At 40.6% G+C, this 22,193-nt stretch overlaps 4 protein-coding genes across 8 annotated transcripts in view; 1 reads left to right on the top strand and 3 right to left on the bottom strand.

The window, feature by feature from the left end:
- Positions 1 to 14,796, bottom strand: part of LOC148408666 (endothelial cell-selective adhesion molecule-like) — a 31,700-nt gene extending 16,904 nt beyond the window's left edge. The window contains exons 1-2 of one of the 3 annotated variants that reach the window (XM_088441431.1): positions 14,661 to 14,796; positions 11,935 to 12,208 (exon numbers count right to left, since the gene is read on the bottom strand). In XM_088441431.1, coding sequence (XP_088297557.1) covers positions 11,935 to 12,001 — 67 coding nt within the window. In that variant the 5' untranslated portion in view covers positions 12,002 to 12,208; positions 14,661 to 14,796. Of the gene's footprint in view, positions 1 to 11,934; positions 12,374 to 14,660 lie in introns of those variants that run through there. The other 2 variants (XM_088441432.1, XM_088441430.1) reach the window with 2 other exon arrangements.
- The window catches only part of LOC148408663 (actin filament-associated protein 1-like 1), a 47,498-nt gene that overhangs the window by 13,423 nt on the left and 11,882 nt on the right, over positions 1 to 22,193 (top strand). For 2 of the 3 annotated variants that reach the window (XM_088441426.1, XM_088441427.1), the window contains exon 3: positions 18,568 to 18,829. The gene's annotated coding sequence lies outside the window, so the exon portion shown is untranslated. Of the gene's footprint in view, positions 1 to 14,005; positions 14,090 to 18,567; positions 18,830 to 22,193 lie in introns of those variants that run through there. The other variant, XM_088441428.1, reaches the window with a different exon arrangement.
- msantd2 (Myb/SANT DNA binding domain containing 2) lies at positions 15,085 to 19,733 on the bottom strand. Its single transcript, XM_088441429.1, has 4 exons — positions 19,265 to 19,733; positions 18,565 to 18,820; positions 18,422 to 18,485; positions 15,085 to 17,803 (listed from the first exon to the last, which is right to left on the bottom strand). The coding sequence occupies exons 1-4, from the start codon at positions 19,691 to 19,693 to the stop codon at positions 16,912 to 16,914; spliced, it is 1,641 nt and encodes a 546-aa protein (XP_088297555.1). The 5' UTR covers positions 19,694 to 19,733; the 3' UTR covers positions 15,085 to 16,911.
- Positions 19,990 to 22,172, bottom strand: LOC148408664 (lactoylglutathione lyase-like). The gene is made up of 6 exons (XM_088441044.1): positions 21,879 to 22,172; positions 21,391 to 21,473; positions 21,158 to 21,298; positions 20,842 to 20,909; positions 20,686 to 20,775; positions 19,990 to 20,340 (listed from the first exon to the last, which is right to left on the bottom strand). Exons 1-6 carry the CDS (start codon positions 21,942 to 21,944, stop codon positions 20,246 to 20,248), a joined length of 543 nt encoding a protein of 180 aa, XP_088297170.1. The 5' UTR covers positions 21,945 to 22,172; the 3' UTR covers positions 19,990 to 20,245.

Raw genomic sequence — 22,193 nt, 5'->3', positions numbered from 1 at the left:
CGGCGACAGTAGAAATTAATTGCTTTAGTATTTAGTGAAATAGATTGACTTTACTACTCAATTTATTCAGGAAAAGCCCCCTCCTTTTAACCTGTAGACTACACACATATATATCCTGTGTTTGTATGTATGTATATATATATATATATATATATATATATATAATAAATAATGATATGGGTACGGGGTAATAGAATGACCACTTGTTCGTTGTACGCTGAGAAACAATGTGCCGAGTTCGAAGTTTTGTTTTGTTTTTTTCACTCGTGATTTTTTTCATCTCCATAGCTGCGCGAACCCTCCCTTTTGAGGGGAAAAAAAGCATTACAAACTTTCATAGCATATTATTCTGTTTTATTTTGTATTTCAGCAGGTATGTAGAATCGAGAGGGAGTCACATAATACGATTTTTTTTCACCAGGTGGCTATTAACTCGGTTTGTCATCCTTTTCTAGCTCACCGATAAAAATTCATCCCATACTACCTATACCCGTATTTAAATGATTGAATGTCTACTCTTCAAACGCAAAACTAAGTCTTTGGGGCTAAATGAGGTAATTTTGAAATGCGGTCCTTCTAATTTCACCATCTTGTTGGTAAAATAACTGAAAAGAAAGGCGGCTTTTTCCGTATATTTGCAGTCACAAAGCAGTAACGCCACATCTTTCGCCCAAAGGACTCAAAGCAAAGAAGCGAGGATACTTTTGTGACTTTCCTGAACTTGTTATCTCTCTTGTCTTCTAACTCAAAACATAAGATGAAAAAAAATTTGCTGGAAGAGGAACAAATAAACACGTTTTTTTGTCTTGTGGTAAATAAGTTGCACCGACACAGCTTCAACAAACACCATCCCTTCGGTGAAGTGTTTGCGCTAATACGAGAGGACGTCAGCATTCTGTTAGTGAGGCCTGCCGAGCGCCAAGGTAGGAAGCGGGCCCCGTGTGCGTGTCCCGTGATTCGAGGGGACACGGGGGGACTTGAGGGGCCGTGAGTGAATCAACTCAAAGCGAGGCAGCGGGGATAAAAGTCCAAGGTGCTACTACTGGGTGGAAATGAGCTCTTATATAAGCAACCTGTCCTTTGTGATAAGCATCCCCCATTCGTCATACAAACCCACAAGCACACACAGATACACACCATTCCACACGTCGGAGACATTAATAAGACATAACTCAGATGTTTTCCCGCCGCAGCGGCGATGAAGTCAGACCGCGTGCTAACTTTCAGCACCAGTAAACCAGCTTTAATTGACTGACTGTGTGAAAATATAACATCAACTAGTGTTAACTGTACAAGTCGGATGGATAAAAGTCTGCAAGCGTGAGCTCACGCATGTGGGCCATGTCATTGTTGGTTACACAATGTAGTGGAGGACTCCAATGCTTCTGCTTTCACAATTACCTGACCTACCAGCTCTGATCGGGTTTCATTTGGGCCGCAGCACTCACAGGACTGCAAGTATTCATCTCTGTTTAGATCTTGACCAAACCTTCTTTGTTTTTTCCTATTCAGAAGCATTTGTGGCGTCGTAACCACACAAAACACATTTTGTTGAGGAACAATGATTATCACGACTTCAAATTTCTGACTAAAATACCACCTTTGCAAGTTGTGTGCAACTTTAAAAAGATTTTTGAAACACTTTTTGATCACACTTAAAACTTTTTTTTACTTCACAACCATAACGACCCTTCGACAGAAAATAGAAGTGTAATTTGTCCCGCGATTCAAATGAGTTTGACACCTCTAAATTAGATTGATAGCTAAGTAGATAAGTACTGTCGTTATCTAGCTGGCTGGGTGACTCGGTAGATGGATGCTGTAGCTAGCTAGCTAGCTGGATGGCTCAGTGGGTGGATATTGGACCTAGCTAGCTAAACAGCAAGCGAGATACTGTACATACTGCGGCTAACGGTTGGTTGGATGGATGGTTGGTTGGATGGATGGATGGAGTGATGGATAGGTAGGTAGATATGTCTAGATAGATAGATAAAAAGAAAAGTATCATAATACACACCCATGCGCTGTCCTGTCTGGTCACGTATTTAGGCATGGTCCGCCTCTCAGATTAAAACTACCCTGCTAATTTGCTACAATGTCACAATTCCTCCTAATCCCGCTTTAATCCATACCGACTCGATTAAACAGTCAAATCTCCAGCTCAGGATCTGATGCACTCTTTTATTTCTCTTGCTCCTTGTCCTCCTTTTCGCTCGCTCACCATGACTCTCACCACAATCCTTGACTCCGCATAAAGTCTTTGCTTCGTCTTCATTCCTCATTCATTCGCCGACAACTGCTAGTCTCTTTAAACTTTGTGCTTGTTACATCTCATTCTTTTCTAGCTGATGGGAAAACAGAATACAGTTAGTTTAACTGGGCCCTTAATCAACCATATTCCTGAGGATATAAAGCAATTCTCCCCAAACTATGGCCCGCGGGCCCACACCTTTATTCTTTTTCTTATTAGAGCCAATGTTTGTGCTACCCTTCCATGGTTCATGGACAGGTTGTTTTTGGTTGAATGTTTTCCATTTCGCAGCATCCCTGGTAAATAGAAAAAAAATATCAGACCTTGTCTTGGCCCGCTATGATTAGACGGAATAAAAAATGTAGAACTTGGCTTTATTTTTAGAATCTGAAAAGGTAAGCATTTTGAATGACATGTTGGGTCTTTAGCAAAGTTGCTGTTCCTGCAATCTGCTGGGATGTCACCAACAGGCGGTGTCAGGAGAAAAAGAGGACGGAAAGCAATATTCTTCTGTGGTTTCTCTCAGCACGAGCGTTCATTAAAGCGAATCTGAATTTGTTGTTTTCCTTATGGGGAATGACTCGCGAGAGCGATTCGGGCTCAGACAAGGCCTGGCTCCCATCCTCCCGGGGGATCTGCGATCAAATGAGGGAATGGGTGAGCGTCGTGTGCTCGTGCACCAAGTCGAGGAGACAGAGGGATATATGAGTGCCGTCGTGATTAAAGTGTTCCCTGAGAGAGAATTGGCGGCAATGTCATAGAAACAGTAAGGGAGTGCACGTAGAGTAGAGGAAGGGACAATGAAGCGGCTGCAGTGCCGGGCCTCAAACACAGACCAAAAACATGTTGCATTGAAATGAGGATTTTCATTTCATATGACAGCGTGATGGAGATACTTAATAGGAGGGTTTTTTGTATGCACGTGTGTATGTGAACAAGAGCATGTGAGTGTGGCCTACCCCTCAAGCTCTAGCCTACTACAACCACCTCATCCTTTCCTTATTGGATGCTTTTTTTTTCATCTGTGTCACATCTACTGTATGTTTCAGCAAATGGTAATCAGGATTATAGCATATTACAGAAATAGAGGACTAAATGGTCAATTGCCTGCCTAATGTAGTGCCGACTGTCATTAGGAATCAAGGCGCATGTTTTCATAAACAACCCGCTGTGTAGAAATAACGGCACGACGAGGGAGCACTAATTAGATTTAGCATATGAGGTTAATGGCCGTTGTGAATGGAAGGGAGGGTTCTGTGAATGCAATGACCAGTCACTAATGAATGTTAAAAAGATCAATGAACTGACAGGAAGCAAATTAACCCCTTCGTTTCGAGGATTCCGCTCAACAATTCCAAAACATAAAACAATGTACTAGTAACTTCTTTGTTGAACAAAATTGGATTTGTAATTGATTCAGTAAGAGAAAAAGGTTGCAACGGGATAAGAGTGGTTGAAAAATAGATCATCCTTCCATTTTCTCAACCGCTTATCCTCACAAGGGTCGCAGGCGTGCTGGAGCCTATCCCAGCTGTCTTTGGGCTGTAGGCGGGGTACACCTTGAACCGGTAGCCAGCCAATCACAGGGCACACAGAGACGAACAACCAATAACACTTACAAACAAAATTAGGAGCATCCAATATATATCTACCATGCATCTTTTTGGGATTGTGAATGGAAACCGGAGTACCAGAAGAAACCAATACCGGCACAGGGAGAACATGCAAACTCCACAAAAGTCTTCTTGTGGGTGAAACATTTTTCATAAAAACAGATTAATAGTTTCTTTGATGTCAATCAATTAATATATGAGTCTTAATTCGCAAATTTAAGATTACACAAACACCTAACCTAACGTGACAGACTATTGCATCGGTGTATGTGCAGATTTTATCTATAAAACAATTGTAGCAAGAAAAAAAAAATGTTGGTATGGGTCTGAGGAAAATTCAGCAGCATTTCATACCTTATCAAAACAAGGCATGAGAAGAAAAACTGAAATTTGCTTTAAGCTTTAGTTAAAAAAAAAAAAAATACTAGATTGGCTTTGAATGTCCAGCTGCCCATTTACTGACAAATACTCTCAAAATGCTCCTAAATTTGTAAATCTAACAATAACGCCGCATCTCCTGAGCAGCACTAATCCTCATTGCACGTCAATGATGCATACGTAAAGAATGCGTTACTGCAGAAGCAGACAATTTTCTCTGGTAAGAGAAATGCTGACGCAATCTTTCATTTGGAGCTTCAGGTGGCAAGCCTTCTTCCAAATTCCCAAATCTGTATCAGTCAGCAAGCTGCTCAAGTTCAAACCCAAATGTAATCCATGCTAGATCCTGTTTAACATTCAGTTGAGAGACTTCTCTCTTCAAACGTGCACAAGGAAAGATTATAAGGGCTTTGTGTGCTTCTGTACTTCATGGTGGATGTATACGCGTAGTAGTTTTGCACTCAACGCAAGAGGGATGGAAAAGAGAAAATTGTTTGCTTTTTTTTCCTGTCACATTGCAAACAGTAGAAGATGGCGTCAACACAGCACAAAGACTTCTATTTTAGTCATTATTTCCTGTGTTGTACTCTTTCCTGCTTTGCAGTTACACTAGCTGACTCTATGTTCCATTGTTATGGACACAATTCTATAAAATGTAGTTCAGAGTCATGGGTTCAAGGAAACTGATCTCATTGTTCAGCAGGCCACAAGACCATGTGTCTCTCCACAATATGGAAGAAAACCTCGGCAATAACCTTAGGAAGAGGACCCCCATTGCAAATGTTTGTGGAAACAAACCAAAAAATAATTTAAGACAAACATAAGTACCCTTTTTATTCAGCAATATATTCAATTTGACAACACGTATATTTGTTACTTGCAGCTATACTGGTTTAGAAAATAAAAATTGCTAATTGCACACCTCCATGGAACAAACCAGTAGACACAAGTGCATTTTGACAAACTTGACCCCCCGGACGGATAAATACTGTTGCAAGTTGTTTATATCGAATGGATGGAGGGATGGATATGACGAATGACTGTATTGATAGATGAATAGATGGATATGACTAACGACTGGATATACTGTATGTCGTAGGTAGGTAGATACCTGGAAATTTAGCAAAATAACTACATACTATAGAAAGCTACAGACAGACAAAATTTCCAGTTGTGCAATGTACTCATTATAATGCGCGTTTTTTTTTTGTTAGTCATTCAAGGCCAACATGTAGAAATTCAGTGACGGAGAGAACAAGGCAGTCCCCCCTTAAAAGACTTTCTCTCAAGGGAACATGGATGTCCTTGTGCAGAATGGGCTTAAGAGATTCGTTCCCAAATCTGAGAGCAGCTTCATATAAATAAATGATAATACAATGTTCACGCTTTATATTTAATGAAGACTTTTATCTTGGTGCCTCAACATTCAATTGTCATTTATTGTTTGCTCTTTCAAGGTAAATACATTCTGCATACATTTGTTTCGATAAATGCTTCAGACATACACAATCCAGATTATTACAATTATTCATTTTGTCAAGACAAACATAAAAATGTATGCGAAGGATTGGCCATAGGGATAATTAGTACAGTGAACACTTTGGGCGCTATTTACTTGGAGACTGCATTCCACTACTAATTTTGCATCCTGTGTTTGATTTTAAGAATCAAAACCTCTAGATATGTATGCCTCTTCCGACAAATGCATTTGTATTTTATTTTATTTTTATTTGGATGAGTATTAAAAAAAAACTTTCGGGTATATCTAATTGTATGAAGGGTTTTTTTGTTTTGTTTTTCCTAGTTCTGCCTCAGCGCGATCGCCGGTATAGCTCAAACGCCCCAAAGGCCTTTGCTTAATAGCCTGGTTATAATGACTTTTTCCACATTGTTGCCTACTGCTAGCATCACCTCACACACAATGTCTGAGTGTGGCCACTTAATTATACTAATGCTAATGTTGAGCTCATGCCTGTGCTACATGTATGAATGTTACAGCTTGAAAAGTAAATGCTCTAAAAATTATGACACGGGAACGATTAATGAGCTGACTAAAAACTTCAAGAAGAAATCCAGGATTAAGTGCACGGGGCTCTCACCCCATCCCCCACCTAAATACCTCAAGTAAGAGTAATTGAACACAGCCTATCTTGTCTAAGCCAGTGCCCTCAATTCCCGTCTGTCATGGGCTCTATTAACTTTTTTGATGGACAGGTCGAAGGGATGTAGGTGGCAGTTGTTGTTGACTTCTGCTGGCGACATCTGTCCAAGGCACAGGCAGCTTGGATCATTTGCGCGCTCCACCAATTCTGTGCGGACGGTGCTAAAAGCAAGTCTTGTTTATGCATCCTTTGATTCGCTGAGAATTCAAAGCGCCTTATGCATGGATTGGTATCGGCTATTCGCTTTCATCATTCTTATCCGCAATGTGTCTAAGCTTTCACGATGAGAACTACTTTATGGTTTTATGTCTAAGAATCAAGGGAAATGCTAGCCTACTGAGTGTTATGTATGGCAGCACATATCCATTCTTTCACAGATGCCGTGACCCGCTACCGGCAACAATTTCAGAATAAAAGTGTATTAAGACAGCTGTGTCTATATATTATGCGGTATAGACTAAACTCAGGTTCATTTTACAGAGGAAAAGCCCGAGATGGATTGCCCCCATTATTCGCAGCAGTGTAGGATGGATATCATCAATTATTCCTGTTGTATTAAACTATTATTAGTAAATTAGGAATTACAAAACACTGGAAATGATTCAATAGTACAACAAAAACAACGTTTCATGTTGATCTCTCACCAAATTTGCAGCCATCAGAATATTTGTAACAGCAAGAGAGCAACAAAAAGGAAGATACTGGAAATGTGTGTGTGTGCCTTTAAGAGCCTAGGCCAGAGCCTAGTGATGGGAAAGTCAAGTAGTAACTTTCTCATGACCCCTAAAACAGGCTTTTTTTCCCCTTCTGGCTCCATGGATGGAGATGGGATGTCCCCGAAATGGGACAGTCCCCCCCCCCCCCCCCCACACACACACACACACACACACACACTCACACATACACACTGCATGTCATGCTTGTATATTTAAGGTGCACAGTACTACATGCAGTACACCTGTCAGCGTTGGCCCTATCTTGTCAAAAATGATCCACAGTTGTTTGTTTTCTTCAACAGAGACAAATAAGTCAAGCGTGCTACAATTTCCGTATTTCACCTTCAATCTAAATTGTATAGCTCAGTGGTTTCAAACGTAAGGCGTGTGGGCCAGATGCAGCTCGCAAGGAGGTTTAAACTGGCCCGCAAGATGATTTTCTGAAGCATTTAAAAAAATGTATATGACTGAAGCCTCAAGAATGAATTAAAATTGTTGTATTATTTGTTTATTCTTAGTTCATCTTGTGTTTTATAAAAAAATATGTATTTTATGAACAAATAGAAACAAGATCTTAGAAAATTTCCATAGATTTCACACAATATAAGAAAAAAAATCCAATTGCAATTGTAGGGGACCAAAAAAGTAATTTTACTTGATCTGTCTTCGTTTTTTTACATATATTTTTCAACAATATATTTCCAATTGACTGCCACGATTTGAGGGGGATTGGGCCCATGCTGGAACACATAGTAAAAATCGACATAATTGCCACTGTTTCTTAAGAATACTATGATTTTAGCAGTCCGGCCCACATGAGAATAGATCTTCCTCCATGTGGCCCCTGAGTTAAAATGAGTTTGACACCCCTGGTATAGATACTAGTCCTCTATAACAAATGCATTTCTACTTTAATACAACCTTTATCTTGGTGATGCAATTGCAATGACGACTAGTCTTGCGTAGACAATTTACTTATTTAGTACATCGGTTGCACACCAAAACACTTGATTCGAATCAAGTGTAAATTTCAGAAATTGTATGATGTTAACGTGCTCTGAAAACGTTTTTTTTTCCTTTCTTTTTTTTTTTTTGGTGAAAAATGAAAAATCTATTTGGAGGATTCCTCTGCTATTTTTCTCAGTAATGATTACATCCTTAAGCCGGTAAATGTGGCTTTAATTAAGGTGATAAAATTAGAGTAACGTGTTTAAGACCAAGATAATTGCAGTAAAACGAAATATAATGAGGATTTAGGGAAGATTTTGAAGTGGTGACGAATGTGACTGAGGATGAACCTGCACTAATCTCCCTGCAGGTTCTTGTTCTCCTTGGCCTTATGCACGGCGCTGATGAGTATAAATACAAAGGATTACAAGAGTTGCTGGCACGTGAGCCCGTTTTTTGAGCGGTAAACTACTCCAGAGTGAAGCAAAAAGCGCAGTGTTGTATTTCCGTGTCATTACGTATGTAACAATAAATCCCACAATCCTTTCTCAAATCAAAATTGCACCAGTTGCTGGGGACCGCGGGCTTCAAACACATAATCCCAGCTCAAAGCGGAAAGGGGCTTTGCTACACATCCATTTTGTATTATTCCAAGAAATAGGCAATTAGCGATAAGGCCGCAGTTGTAAATTGGACAAGCGTTATTCCGCGACCTTTACCGTTGTAACTTTGAGGGACAAACAATATGGTGAATTGCCGTCAGGTAAGCAACGCGAAAGCAGATGTTTCCAACTTGTCGTACAACATGAAAGCATGACAAGTAGGCGTTTTAAGTTAGAATGGGTGAGGGATCAGTGTCCTACAAGTGTGTTTAGAATACATCAAGCTAAAAATAACTCGCAACCCCCTCGCTCTCACTATTAAATCACTGAGGGTTGCCACAGCAAATCTGCGGTGAAAAAGTAGCTTTGCCCTCCTTATCCCAATGGAGCCTTTGAAGCTTGGCTGGATTGACCTTGTTAAATAAGTAAAGTCCATTGTGGGACCCACCTGGAAAACAAATGAAGATGTTCTTTTGCCAGATGCTGTGTCCGGAATACAATCATTGCGGGTGATCAGGGGGTAAGGCATGGATTATATATACATTGTTGGGCCAGGAATCACATGTGCTATGATAAGATATGTCTGACTGCAGGATACAGCGGCACCTCAATTTAACGGACCCGGAACCGATGGAAGACAGATTTAACAGGCAGCAAATGGAGTCCGGTCCACTCTAAGTGTCCTTTTCCTCCAGATTTGGCTGCCGCTCTCACATATATACAGTACAGACCAGAACGTGCGAAAAAAGTGCCAGACTTATTGGCAATCTATGGCAGTTGGTTAACGCTTTCCTTACTCGCGACAAGAGTTCTCGTCAGGTAAAATACTTGTTGACTGTCGGTGACTATTTTTGTGTGTGATGACATTTGTGGCCAGTGCACCTTTTGATTTTAAACTTTTTGAGCACTGCAGTATTTAAGGACGACCATTTGATGGGGAGTGTTCCTATTGATAGCTACCAAAGAGGTTATCAGCAGGTTGCCTTTTCAGATAACACTTGGCACTGAAAAAGTTAAGTTAGCCTGTCACTATTGAGCCTTTTAAAATCAATTGTGCAATTTCATTATTACACACACACACATACCATTTTTTTTTTTTTTTACGGAAGTTAAATATGAACTGGAGTGATAACTACTTACTTATTATCAAATATATAAAACTCTGCTTACGCTAACAGATTAGCAATTGTGAATAGCATTACCGCACTTGTCGATTACAATTTAATGTAAACAAATATTCCACGCAATAAGTTTTACTCCTTTTTTTATTCCTGCAAGGAGAATTCTAGTCCAAAAACTGGACAAATATATCAAAGTGCAAAAAGCGGGACAACAAGCCACAGTCTCCCCTACATGTGCAAACGGATGTTGAAAATGCTACTTTTTGGGTACAACATAGTTACTTTTTGTCAAGACCTGATCTATGGCCTTTAATCGTAACTGCTGACATGGTGACTCATGTATTGTGTACACTTATTACCTCACCAACCTCCAAGCACCTGCAAGATAAGTTTGAATGCACTTTTAAACTTTTCAAACAGGCCATTTTTTCTTTTTTTCTTTTTTCTTTTTTTTTTACTGTGTTGTGCATTACGAGGCCTTGGAAGCAGTACAAAACAAAATTTAGGACTACATGATCAATTGTGACATGCATTCCTAAATGTGACATTTAGGAATAAAAACATCAACATTTTTTTTCTATAATCAAAGGTCTAGTAATGGCTAATTATATTACATGTGGCGCGCCACTCAGATGGAGGCGGCCATGTTTCTTTTAGCTACGGAAAGCGAAAGGAGGAAAACTTTGCAAACTACTTTGGTTAATCAGCCAATGGCCTAGCAGTTTTCAGATTTTTGAGCAACACGCAAATTGAGGTCTTATCTTGTGTGCTGCAGGACGTGTGCTCACTTCCTGCTATAATGCACACATCAACAACAAGAACTTAAGGAGTACCGAGCCTTCCTGTGACCAAAGGCCGCTATTCATTTGGCATTTCCTCTATGGAGCCTGGCCGCTGACTGTGTTCAGGACACACCTGCAGGACAACTGATTGTCAAGGTCAGCTCCTGTGACTTCAATGTCCTGTTGTGCTACCACTTTGAATCATGAGTAAATGGCCAGAGAAATCCCTGAGTAAATTGTCCCTGCAAATAGCTCTGAGGTGATTTATCTAATGGCACCATTATGGTCACGATAGTTTTCAGGTAGCATTTTCAGGAGCTGCGCCTTCCTCCATCAGGGGGCGGGGCTAGCCAACCTCAGATCGCCCCTGTCAGCTCGTGAGATTGTTTTGGCAACAGTGTAGAAATGGACACAGTGGCTTTACGCAGCCATGAGAAAAATCGAGGAAAATGTCATCAGACCAATAGCTTGTATGTCTCATGGGTGACATGAGAATCGTCTCGTGAAAGTTGATACGAATACACGCCCCTAAACATCACACTGACATTTTTCCATATATTGCATGAAATGAATGGAAATTTTTTATTATCTGTTTCTCATTCTTTCATAAAATACATATTTTGTATAGAACACATAATAAGATGATCCAAGAATAAATATATTTGAAAACAATTGTTTTAATTCATTCTACAGGGTTCGGTACTATTCACGTTTTTTTAATGCTTCACAAAATCATCTTGTGGGCCGTATTAAACCTCCTTGATCTGTCCCACAGGCCCGAGGTTTGACTTCTACTCTAAATGATCATTTTTCAGACAGCGCTCTTCACAATTTTGACCAGAATTAATCATTGATAGCATGTCATTCCATAAATCATTTGAAAATGCTCAAGCGTCTGTACCACATATCAATTTATCTAAGTCTGGGAGAAAAGTAGGCTGCGTGTACTACTAAATATTTATCCGGGAAAGTAGGAGTTTTAATACGTTGCTCGAGAGAGTGCGACAATGTTGCAAAAGCTATAAAGGGATTATTCTTCCCTGGAAGACATAATCATGTATCACACATTTTTTCTTGAGAAATATATACAAGTAATTTTGACAGAAGTACTCATCCTCTGGCATGCCTAATAAAAGTTTTTTTTTTTTTTTTTTTTTTTAATAGCTGTAGGCGAGTATTAGTCTTGGGATCAAGACATTTGAATTTATTTACAGTTTGGTATAGAACGAAAATTAATAGTATTTTTCCTCAGAGATCGTATGGGATTTTGTTTGGCCGAATTCAATGTTGTTTAAACACATGGAACCGCAGTCTATAATCGGCATTGTTTATATCATATGTTAAATAAGCATTTTTCTTACCTGAGAAGCCCCACAGGCAGGTGATTGACAGCACAGTAAGTTTCCACGAAATCCTATCTACGACCATGTTTCAGGTAGCCACACTTTCAACTTGTGACTGACAGTCCTGCAGGCAGTCTCACTTTCTTTTTTTCAGTTTGTTGGCGTCCAGGTGTTTTTTTTTTTCCTCCGTTTCCTTTGCACACGTGTCGGCTGCTGAAGGGACACTTCGGGTGGGGAAAATTGGGAAGCGACCTAAGTCACCCTCAGTTTAGGAATGATTGTCCGCCGATTTCTGTGAAGGTGGAAGAGAGAAAAATAAAAGGTAAAAAAAAGTCGATATGCACCTTATGCGCTAAGAAAAAAAAAGTGAGTGTGCTGGTGCACGAGAGACCTCTCAAAGATGTGGAACGACAAACGGCGACTAATCATTGGCGCGTTCTTCACAGTGGAAAGAGAGGAAGGAGGTGAGAGAGGAGGTGAGAGCGAGAAAGAGAGAGCGAGGGACGCTCGGTGTTCAGCTTGCGTCAAGCGCGCGTTGCAAAATCTCGTAAAGCTTCCGTTTACAAAATAAAAGTACTTACACCCGCTATAAATACAATGCTTTTATACTGAAACTGCAGTCGACAGCACATTTTGTACTCCACTACAAAAGTTATAACTTCATTAGTAAGTGACAGCAAATGAATGCAGGTGTAACGCCATTAAAAATACACAAAAAGCTAACGATTATGTAATATTGTACAATTAATCACGATTAGTACCAGATACACACACGCACAGCTGTTAAAATAAAACTGCTAAATGAAAAACAAAACAGCTGTTCTGGAAAAGTATGATTTATAAAGTATCATAAACGATGTTCCAATTTGCACTTCCGATTTGTGGTATTAATTTACACTCAAAAGACAAATTTCGAGTACAGTATAGTTCTTTCATTTGGATGGTGTCACCTGTAAACCTGACAGGAAATCCATGTTTATAGAGTGACAAATGAGGGGATTCATTTTTGGAATTTCAGGAAGCGTTACGTCGTATGTCACGTGATTTGAAGCAAGCTTGAATCAGTGGTTCAATGGAGATGTAGGTCAACGTTGGAAGCATGTTTTGAAGCTTCAGTGCCATCATTATTTATCAGTGGTGTGCCCTAAGGACCACCAAGGCCTTTCCTACTGGCCTAAGCATACTCAGATAAACACACATATTAATTAATAGTTATGAATAAAATTATTCACCCTTGTCTGTTCTATGTATGATATATGTTTGTTTCATTTTTTAAGCTGTGTTAGCATGGAGAAAGTTTGCAAAAATGGACACAGGACTGTAGAATTCTTGGTTAGCTTAGTGCTCAGATAGCTGTTATGGCAGGCACAACTTGAATTGATTTAAAACTACACTAATTACTCATTTGTTGTCCCATTTAAAATAATATAATACTATATAATATTCATGTATTTAATAGGAGTAAATCAACAGTGTTTTTACCCCACCCTCTATCAAGAAGTGTGGACCAAAAATCAGCAATTCAAACTGAACTCTGCTCAGCTTGATTTCCCAGGTGAGCGCTCTACCCCCAGCAAATGTAAAAATATGAACAGACCTGAGGTTGCAAGAGTGGTCAGATTGCGTTTATTTCATTTTTCTAAGGTTGACCTGTTGCCTGGCAACATAGGTGAAGCTAATGCAGGAGGATTGCTCAATTATAAAAGGTGAACAAAGGTTATTCTTGAGAATGAATCCAAGGAAACAGGGCTTCATCTGTTTGAAGATAACATATGTTTTTGCACTGTATATGCAATGGACCTTCAAATAATAATATTTTAGAGAAGGAATTTGAGTATCAGAAATATATTAAGAAACTTAAAAAATTATATATATTGTGTCGGACACAAGGACCATGTCTCTCACCCAGTAGGCATGTTGCTATGATCCTTTGATGCTTTGAACCTGTTGGCTTTGTCTTTGCTGTTTTGGACTTTGTTGTATCAGTTTATATATATATATATATATATATATATATATATATATATATATATATATATATATATATATATATATATATATATCTTGTTTTGTCACAGACCATTTGTTGGTTCCATGCCACCTACCAGGAATAAACATTCCTGTTGGTAATTCCAGGACTGTACATTATTATTGCATATTCTTAGCGTGTCAGGTAAAAATCTCTTGTGCTAAATTGTGTGCATTAATACGTAAGAATTAGTTTGGACATCCTGCATTTGATTATCAGTCCTTTTGAATTCAAGTTGTCAAAATGTATCAATGCAAAGATAGAAAAAAAAACGTTATATTGAATATGTTCTTTTGTTTCTTTAGGTTTACGTCATATGATCTGCTCATGCATTCTCAGTCATAATTTCCAGCTGTATTTTTCAAATGGGGTTACTTGAAGGTACTTTGGGAGTACGAGAGATTTTAACAGAGTTTGCAGGAATCAGGAAATTATATTAAATGCTTTGTAATGTCGTTATAGGACCAGGATTATATTCGTTTCATATTAAGAGCAAATTAAGTGAAACAAGATACAATGTATTGCTAAATTGTTATTGTGAGTCCTTGGCGAAGTGCTGATTGTCTTTATCAGGAATTTTTACTGTTACGCGACCACGATATCTTGTTGCTGAATAACTTACGCCTGGAAATACCACTACAAATGTAGTTCCGACATTTAATAAATCACGGTTGGCGCAGTATAGAACGGTTGACAAGAAAAGCTATTTACCCACCAATGGTAGATGTTGGGTCGTGTCGTCCTTAGTATCACATCCAATTATTTCCAGACCAGTATCAACAGACTGATTTGTTGCTGGAATGACCAAGGAATGACTCACACAACCTGCCTGGTCTGTGCTTGTGGAAAAAGAAAGTGTCAGTCAAAAGTTCAAAGAATCAAAGAGACTTTGATGAGATCTGTTTGACAGTACCTCATTTATTATTATTATTATGATTATAATGTATCATGTCTAATACTAATACTAATGTTTGTACCTTTTTATCCCCTCATGAAGTTACTTATTAAAACGTAACTTCTACGTCTACTTTAATTAATGGTAGTGTGGCGGACACTAGGAACATGCCTACTGGGTGAGAGACATGGTCCTAGGGTCCGCCACACCCTATGTGGCGAGGCGAAGAAACCACACGTTGCTGTGCTAGTGGAGATCTTTACTCTTCGCATGCCATCACAAAACTGATACAACAAAGTCCAAAACAGCAAAGACAAAGCCAAAAGTTTCAAAGCATCAAAGGATCATAGCAACATGCCTACTGGGTGAGAGACATGGTCCTAGTGTCCGCCACAGTAGCTCTTTTCTACCACCCCGTGGTCATATGGGTAAACTACAACCTCCAGTTCCACAACTTTCAGTGTGATAATATTCAGTTCAGTGCTTCTGAATTATATTTTTGCAAAGCCCACCACCGATGGAAGAGAGAACATTTCGCGCCACCCCACTCGCTGCGTTGACTATACATGATATCATTATCTATGGAAATTCCCTGAATATACTTCAAATTGTATCGTTTTTAACTTGAACAAAGCGGTTAAAAAAAAGCAATTTAAATCAACTTTCAGCAAATGTTAACCTTATTTATTAATGGTTTTATACAGGTTATAACATACTCTGAAAAATAGCTCAAAGCTTTTTCTAAATAATATGAAACATTAATTTGATGGAGGAAAAAAATGTGGATGACAGCGCAACTGCACCATCTGGTGCCATATTTGTGTAATTACACTAGAGGTGTAGTATTTGTTTTAAAATACTGTCGTTTATTTTTCAGGTCTTTTCAAGTGTATCTATTTTTTTTTCTTTTGATCAAATGTAAAAGAGATGTGTGACTCTCGAGAATCTTGTCCCCGTTCTACAGACAACTTATTTAACCATGATCATGCTTTGGGCTCCGTTCTTATTGTGAGGCTTTCCAAGTCTTATTCAGTCAACTATATTTGTAATGCTTTTGCAAAAAGGGTTTAAAAAATCACATTATTGGTTACTCAAAATAATCATTTTGTGGTAAAGCAATGACAATGACATACAAGGCCACACAATCACTGTGTGGCAAATACAGTAAGTCAGTGCCCATTTATTGTTTTTAACAGTGACAGCGACTTAAACACGTGACAACAATCAAGAACAAGGCATCAGCCAATAAAACGAAACATTTTTGACTGGTTCTGCAGAACAAAACGGATAAACATCGCAAGTTTTCAAAAGCTGGAATGCACACATATATATATATATATATTAATATATATTTTCATTTAAGGTCATTTTAATATAAGGTAGATCATGTCTATACTGTATATACAGTACATTTATTTGTATGCGGATACAGAGAAGAGAATCAACCTGTATATTTTCCCTTTCTTTGAATTTACTCAGCGCAGTCATTTGCTGGCACATTGCACATAAAGTCAGGAACTATTTTCATCAAGGCTAACCGACGCTTGACTTCTCAGGATTTGTAGTCGCTGAGACGGATAAGACAACGTGTACACAAGAATGCGTTTGGCCGGCTTGCATCGCATTGCATCCAGCTGCTTTCTAGTGCCTATTGATTAGGTTTGATGATTTGATGGGCTGATTGGCCAGTGACAGGATTTGAACCTGGAACCCCTCAGGCAGAGACACAAACCGACAAGTTTTATGACATGAGTCAAATTAAAGGTAGCTTTAGCAATAGTAAACCAATATCTGTTATGGTCCCGTTACCTCATTGCTAATTCTACTGAGGTAGACAGATGCATACTTAAGTAGCCATCTTTCCAACCCCTCCCACATTCATTTAGGCAAAACATCCTTGTTGTAAGTTTGAAAAAGTTAAATAAGTGACAGTATAAGAGTTACTGCTTTTTCAAAGTTCCCATTCCCGTAAACAAAACTTTGAATCATATTGTGGATTCTCAAGGCCCAATCACAACGTTAAGTGGTCACCTTTGCTCGGTGCTGAGGACGCATCCAAAACGCTGTCGATTTAAAACGCTCCGTTGTACTTCAGAGAATACCCAATAGCCGTTTCCAGGCACTCCACTAAGGAGCCTGCAGACAGGAAGTCCAGATCCACCTCTATGAATTTAATGTAAATGGGTAAACACGGTGCTGAGCCTCCTCCCCCCGCGGGATCATTTGAGCGGCAGTTCTCCTGCAGAAAATGAGTCACCGGGGAGGGCTCGCTACGAAAGTAGTCTTTTACCGCGATCTGAAAGTTCTGTAAGAGACACTGTTGAATGGTCCTCTCTTCAGCAATGCCAAGGTAGCAGTAAACTACTTTCGTCCCAGCACCGGCGTCGCTATTTGCTGCTCCTTCTCCATCAGTCTGACTTTGCGCCCAATTCTCTGATTGAGGTAAACTGGAGTTGCGACTATCGCTTTGGGGCGAGGTCCGACCCGACGCCGCCGCCGCCTCGTAACCGATGGCGTAGAGTCCATATGTCTTGGGGATGTCCCCGGGGAGGAGGTAGTGGGCTGTGGACACGCTGCACCCAGCATCTCTCGATAGGGACACCGGGAGCCAGTCCACCTCCATGTGCAGCTCCAGGCAGCGAGCTTCACTGATGGTAATGTCCAGGAACTTGTAGTAAACATTCTTCCAGTTCATCTTTTGAACTTTGGTCATAACGCTTTTGCCCTCGGGCTTCTCTGGATTGAAGTATTCTCGAAGTCTTTTTCCCAGCGGCACCTGGGAACTGATTTCGGCGTAGTGGTAGCGCACATCTTCCCGCCAACGGGTGTTGTAGCCAATGCCGAAAATGGCTAGCTTGTTGGAGAGGTGCAGGCGCGAAAACTCAGTCCAAGTTTGAAAGTGCTCCCACTTGAGCTGCACCGACTCCAGGATGCGCACCAGCGTCTGCATCGTGTCTTTTTTTCTGCAAAAACAAAATGTTTCTGCAAAGATCAAGCTGGGATCCGTGCCCATTTTAATTCAAAATCAAATACTCTTAAACACATTCACTCATTCACTGACTATGGAAGACCTAATTTGACAAAGTTAAATAGATAAATAAACCACTAAATGACTTAATAAAAGTATCACTCAATTACATTTTTTAAATAATGAACGAAATATGGAATTAAACATTCAATGTTTCATTATGTATCGTTAATTAAATTACCAATTCTATTTTAAAAAAAATATATATATGTATATAAAATTATCCAATTAATTTCATGGTTGTGTTTTTCACAAATGTCTAATATTAATTATTAATTTATAATATTGGAATCCTGTTTCAAGTTTAACTCATTCACTGACTGCTATAGGCATCATTTTAACTGCGCTGGCATTGTAAAGGTGTCAAAATTCATCGATTAATCGACAACCAATCGCTCATCAAATTAATCAACAAGCATATAAATAATCGAGTAATCGTTTGGAGCCATTGTTTATCTTCAAATGATCGTAATCCGCAAATTTCAGCAGTTTGATTACCTACATCATTCACAACTATTTAAAAACAAACATTTTAGGAATCAATTTGCCTTACTGGATTTGCTCTGAGAGCTCTGCTTGAATTTGTAGTGCTCTGCTTTTCGGCATATGTATTTCTTCTGCGGGGGAAGAAAAAGCATTCTGGTTGGAATTTACTAATATTCTTTTTTTTATGTTCTTACCTGGTCAAATACCTACCAGCATCCATGTCTCCTTCCTGGAAAGCCGAATCAAGCACCTGGTTGCACCAGTCCTCCTGTGAAAAGTCTTCCAAAGTGCTGCCATCAGACTCCATCTCCTGGTAAAGTCCACTGCTGTTGATCAGCACCGGAGCACAGGTCTGCGAATCCCAGCCTCCCTGCCCAAACACCTTCTCCAGTTGCTCTATGGTGTAGCTGCTCTTCCTCTTGCCGATGCCATGCTCCTTCACGCGACTGTAGCAACGCCTGAGTGTCTGTGTAAGGTGGGAGAAATCTTGGTTCGTACAAGCCATGCCATAATGAGCTAATTGATTTCATTAGAAATGTAACCTATGGGTGTTTGGGAGGGTATTTTGGAAGAAATCTCAAAAATTATATTTTTGAACACTGCCAACATTTTTGCTACAGCGGGCTACAGTTTACAATTTTAAAAGTTTTGGCTGTAGTGTGGTTGGAATTTTTCCAGAGAGAAAAATAAAGTGTGACCTGGCTCAGAAAAGGTTGAAAAACACCGCATGAAGCCATTCACCACGTTTGTTTACGTGTGGGGCCACCCGGAAGTACTTGTGACGCAATGTTTGGAGGTGTCACTAGTTGGAACCGGGGTCGTACGGATGCACCAGCCTGTCATAATTCGACGTAAATGAAACCACGATCATTAGACAAAACCTCGGGTATTTTGAAGGGAGTTGGGGTACCTTCATCCTCTCCCGGCACTGAGACGGGGTCCTTTCGTAGCCCAACTCCGACAAGGCTCTGGACACTCGCTCGTACATGGCGGGGCCGGGGGCCTTCCCGGTAAACATGGTGCCCGCCACCTCCAACTGCTGCATCTTGGCCTCCGTCAGCCTCTCGTTTCCCCACACCGCGATGAGGGCGTTCGTTTCCGAAGGGGTCCACGACATACCCCGACAAGCGGTGTAGTTGTTGGAGGATGAGGCCGCCGTCCGAGCGGCGGCCCCGCAGGCCACGTTCAACGGCGAGAAGCGGTTGGGTGTGGAGGGACCGGAGTGGTACTGGTTGCTGTCACTCAAATCTTCCGACTCCGGGGATGGCACCTCGGTTTTCGGTGTCTTTAACGGCCTCGTTAGTTCCGGAGAATGTTCTGCGTTGCTGGACGCCGCCATGTTTCACTCTGTTGCTAAGGTTGCTGGGAGGGAAGGCGATGCTCGGGCATGGACAAAAATGCGGCGCGGATTACGCGCAACAAGAATCGCCTCATTCTGCTCAAACGGCGCGTAAACGTTCGTTTTCGACAAGCGGAAGCATAATAAATAGCAAGTATTTTTTTCGCAGAAGGAAGGAAAATTGAGATAAAAGCTTTTTGCTACTTGCTGAAAAAGACATGCCCAGAGGACAGCCTGTCACGGCATACCGTGGTCTTTGTCCTTGTGTTGTTTGGAAGTTAGTGACAGGAGACAAGTACTATGTGACTCTTTATTTTCCTGAGTACACAAACACTCGCGCTTTCCTGCTCCACATAGAAGAAATAAAGTGTCAAGATAATTTCTCAAAAAATCTAAAGTGAGATTGAATGTCTGGACTCTAAAAAAAAAAAAAAAAAAAAGATAGAAATATCTCATTGTGATTGAATAAGTTGAAGATAAACTCTTATACCTCAAAACTCTTATACCTCAACAAACAATTCCCCACAATTCCCATCCATCCTTGGATCAGCATCATGGCGCCATCAAGTCCGCCATCTTGTTCGGTGAGAAGATTTCGATCCAGTAACCGTCGGGATCCTGAATGAAGGCCAGACCTTTCCTCTTGCCTGCCAATGCCAAGAATCCCAGGTCACACTAACAAACACTTGACCTCTCTTTACGTATGGTAATTGAGGTCATTCTTGGTGTTTGGGTGCATATTTTTTTTCCCTTCTTCTTCTGAAAATTAATTGGCAAGTCGGCTCTCAAAAATCTGCATCAGTCGGACCCTCGTCAGGGATTACAATACGAATTCGATTAACCGTTTCTTCGTGTTACCTTGCTATCTAAAAATCCCCGCTGTGTACACAATCAATCTTCAGTCCTGCCTCCCCCAGATCACGACAACAGGACTTTTAGTGTACGTTTTATGGAAGTAGCATCACAAAAATGTTTATGTTGCATGCGTTTACCAGAGTGCGGTTTCTTGATGAAGGTGACGCCCAACGATTGAAACAAGTGACAAGCGATGCCAACGTCGGGCACGGCGATGCCAATGTGACCTTTGGATAACAAAACAAGAGTCATATGACGTTTCAAAGATGTTAAAAGGCAACTACAGTTCTTACCAAAGCCAATTGGGTCGCTGTTTCCATTGTGATAAGACAAGTCTGCATTTGACTCTGAGCCCCAATTACTGGAACATATACACACATACATAATTGAAGTTATGATTTTGGAGAACGATGTTTAAGTAAGGTGAATAACATTTTATTGTCTAATGGCGTTTTTGTGTGCTTGCATGTGTTCAAAAGAAACAACCCCACTCCTATCTCCATTTTTATTTTAAGTGTTATGACAATTTTTTGCTACAAACGTTTGGCACTTTTGCTACAAATCGATCTAGATTTCACACCTGATCTCCAATATGGATTGTTTACGCACTGGGTTAGCTCCAAGGTGGCTCGGCGGGAAAAAGTCCACGCTGTCCTCTCCCGGATATCTGACGGAATATCGGCTTTGTTCTCGAAGCCCAGGAAGTAAAGGCTGAAGCGCACTGATGGGAAGTCAATCTTCTGCAGCAGCCTGACCAACACACACACACAGAAACCCTTTGTGAGGCGGCATGCGAGGGACCAGTCGCAAATTGGCGAGGATAAGAGCGTGTCTGCACTGACGTCATTCCAAGGATTCGGGTGTAGAAGTCGAGGGAGCGAGCGGGATCTTTCACCCTCAACATTGTCTGCTGCATCATGTAGTCCTAAAGCAAAAAAAAAAAATTCTAATTGCGATTGGATAGTACACACACTCGTTCAGACTTGAACTTGTCAGTAATATTGCAATCTGCCGACCAAATTGCTTATTTTACCAGTTGAAGGAGCCGAATTGACATCAATTCATTAGCTTGTGTACAAAGACAAATATGTCTTGAATCTTAACCAGTTTTCTGATTTATAATCAGATGACTAACGTTAAAAAAAAAAATTGTCGTCTTTCATCCTGATGATGACAGTTGGATGCTATGAGCGTGAATGACAGTGCTTGGGACTCATAGGACGCTCACTGTAATTTAACTTTAGCGGCACGCCAACAAACGGGTCGAAGCTGAGCGGTCCGACGTAAATCGAGAAATGTGCCGGCCAGGAGACGCGTGACATGACGTGACCTTGGTGACGGGGTCGCCATCCTTGCAAGCGTTGGCCACCGCTTCCTCCGACAAAGCTCTGTCCATGGCGCCCGTGCTCAGGAATACTCTGCAAAATGCAGAAGCGGACGCTTAACCCGGCGTGTGCTGTGTTCAGGTACGGCTGGTCAAAGCGTGGGCTCAGAGTCCAACCCGTGGGAACCTTGGCAAAGGTTCACGAGGCCTTTTCGAAGTTGGCCTCAGCCAATTTTCAGACGCGTCGGCCAGCGTGGGATCGTTTTCAAAAGACGGCAAACGCTGTTCTGTATGCGTTTTCAACGTGAGGCTTACTTTGTT

The sequence above is a fragment of the Hippichthys cyanospilos genome, chromosome 18 (assembly GCF_059441005.1).
Source record: "Hippichthys cyanospilos isolate Australia breed blue-spotted pipefish chromosome 18, RoL_Hcya_1.0, whole genome shotgun sequence".
In the NCBI taxonomy this organism is placed as follows: Eukaryota; Metazoa; Chordata; class Actinopteri; order Syngnathiformes; family Syngnathidae; genus Hippichthys; species Hippichthys cyanospilos.
The sequence above is the reverse complement of the archived record's forward strand: the minus strand, read 5'-3'. Positions and strand labels throughout refer to the sequence as shown.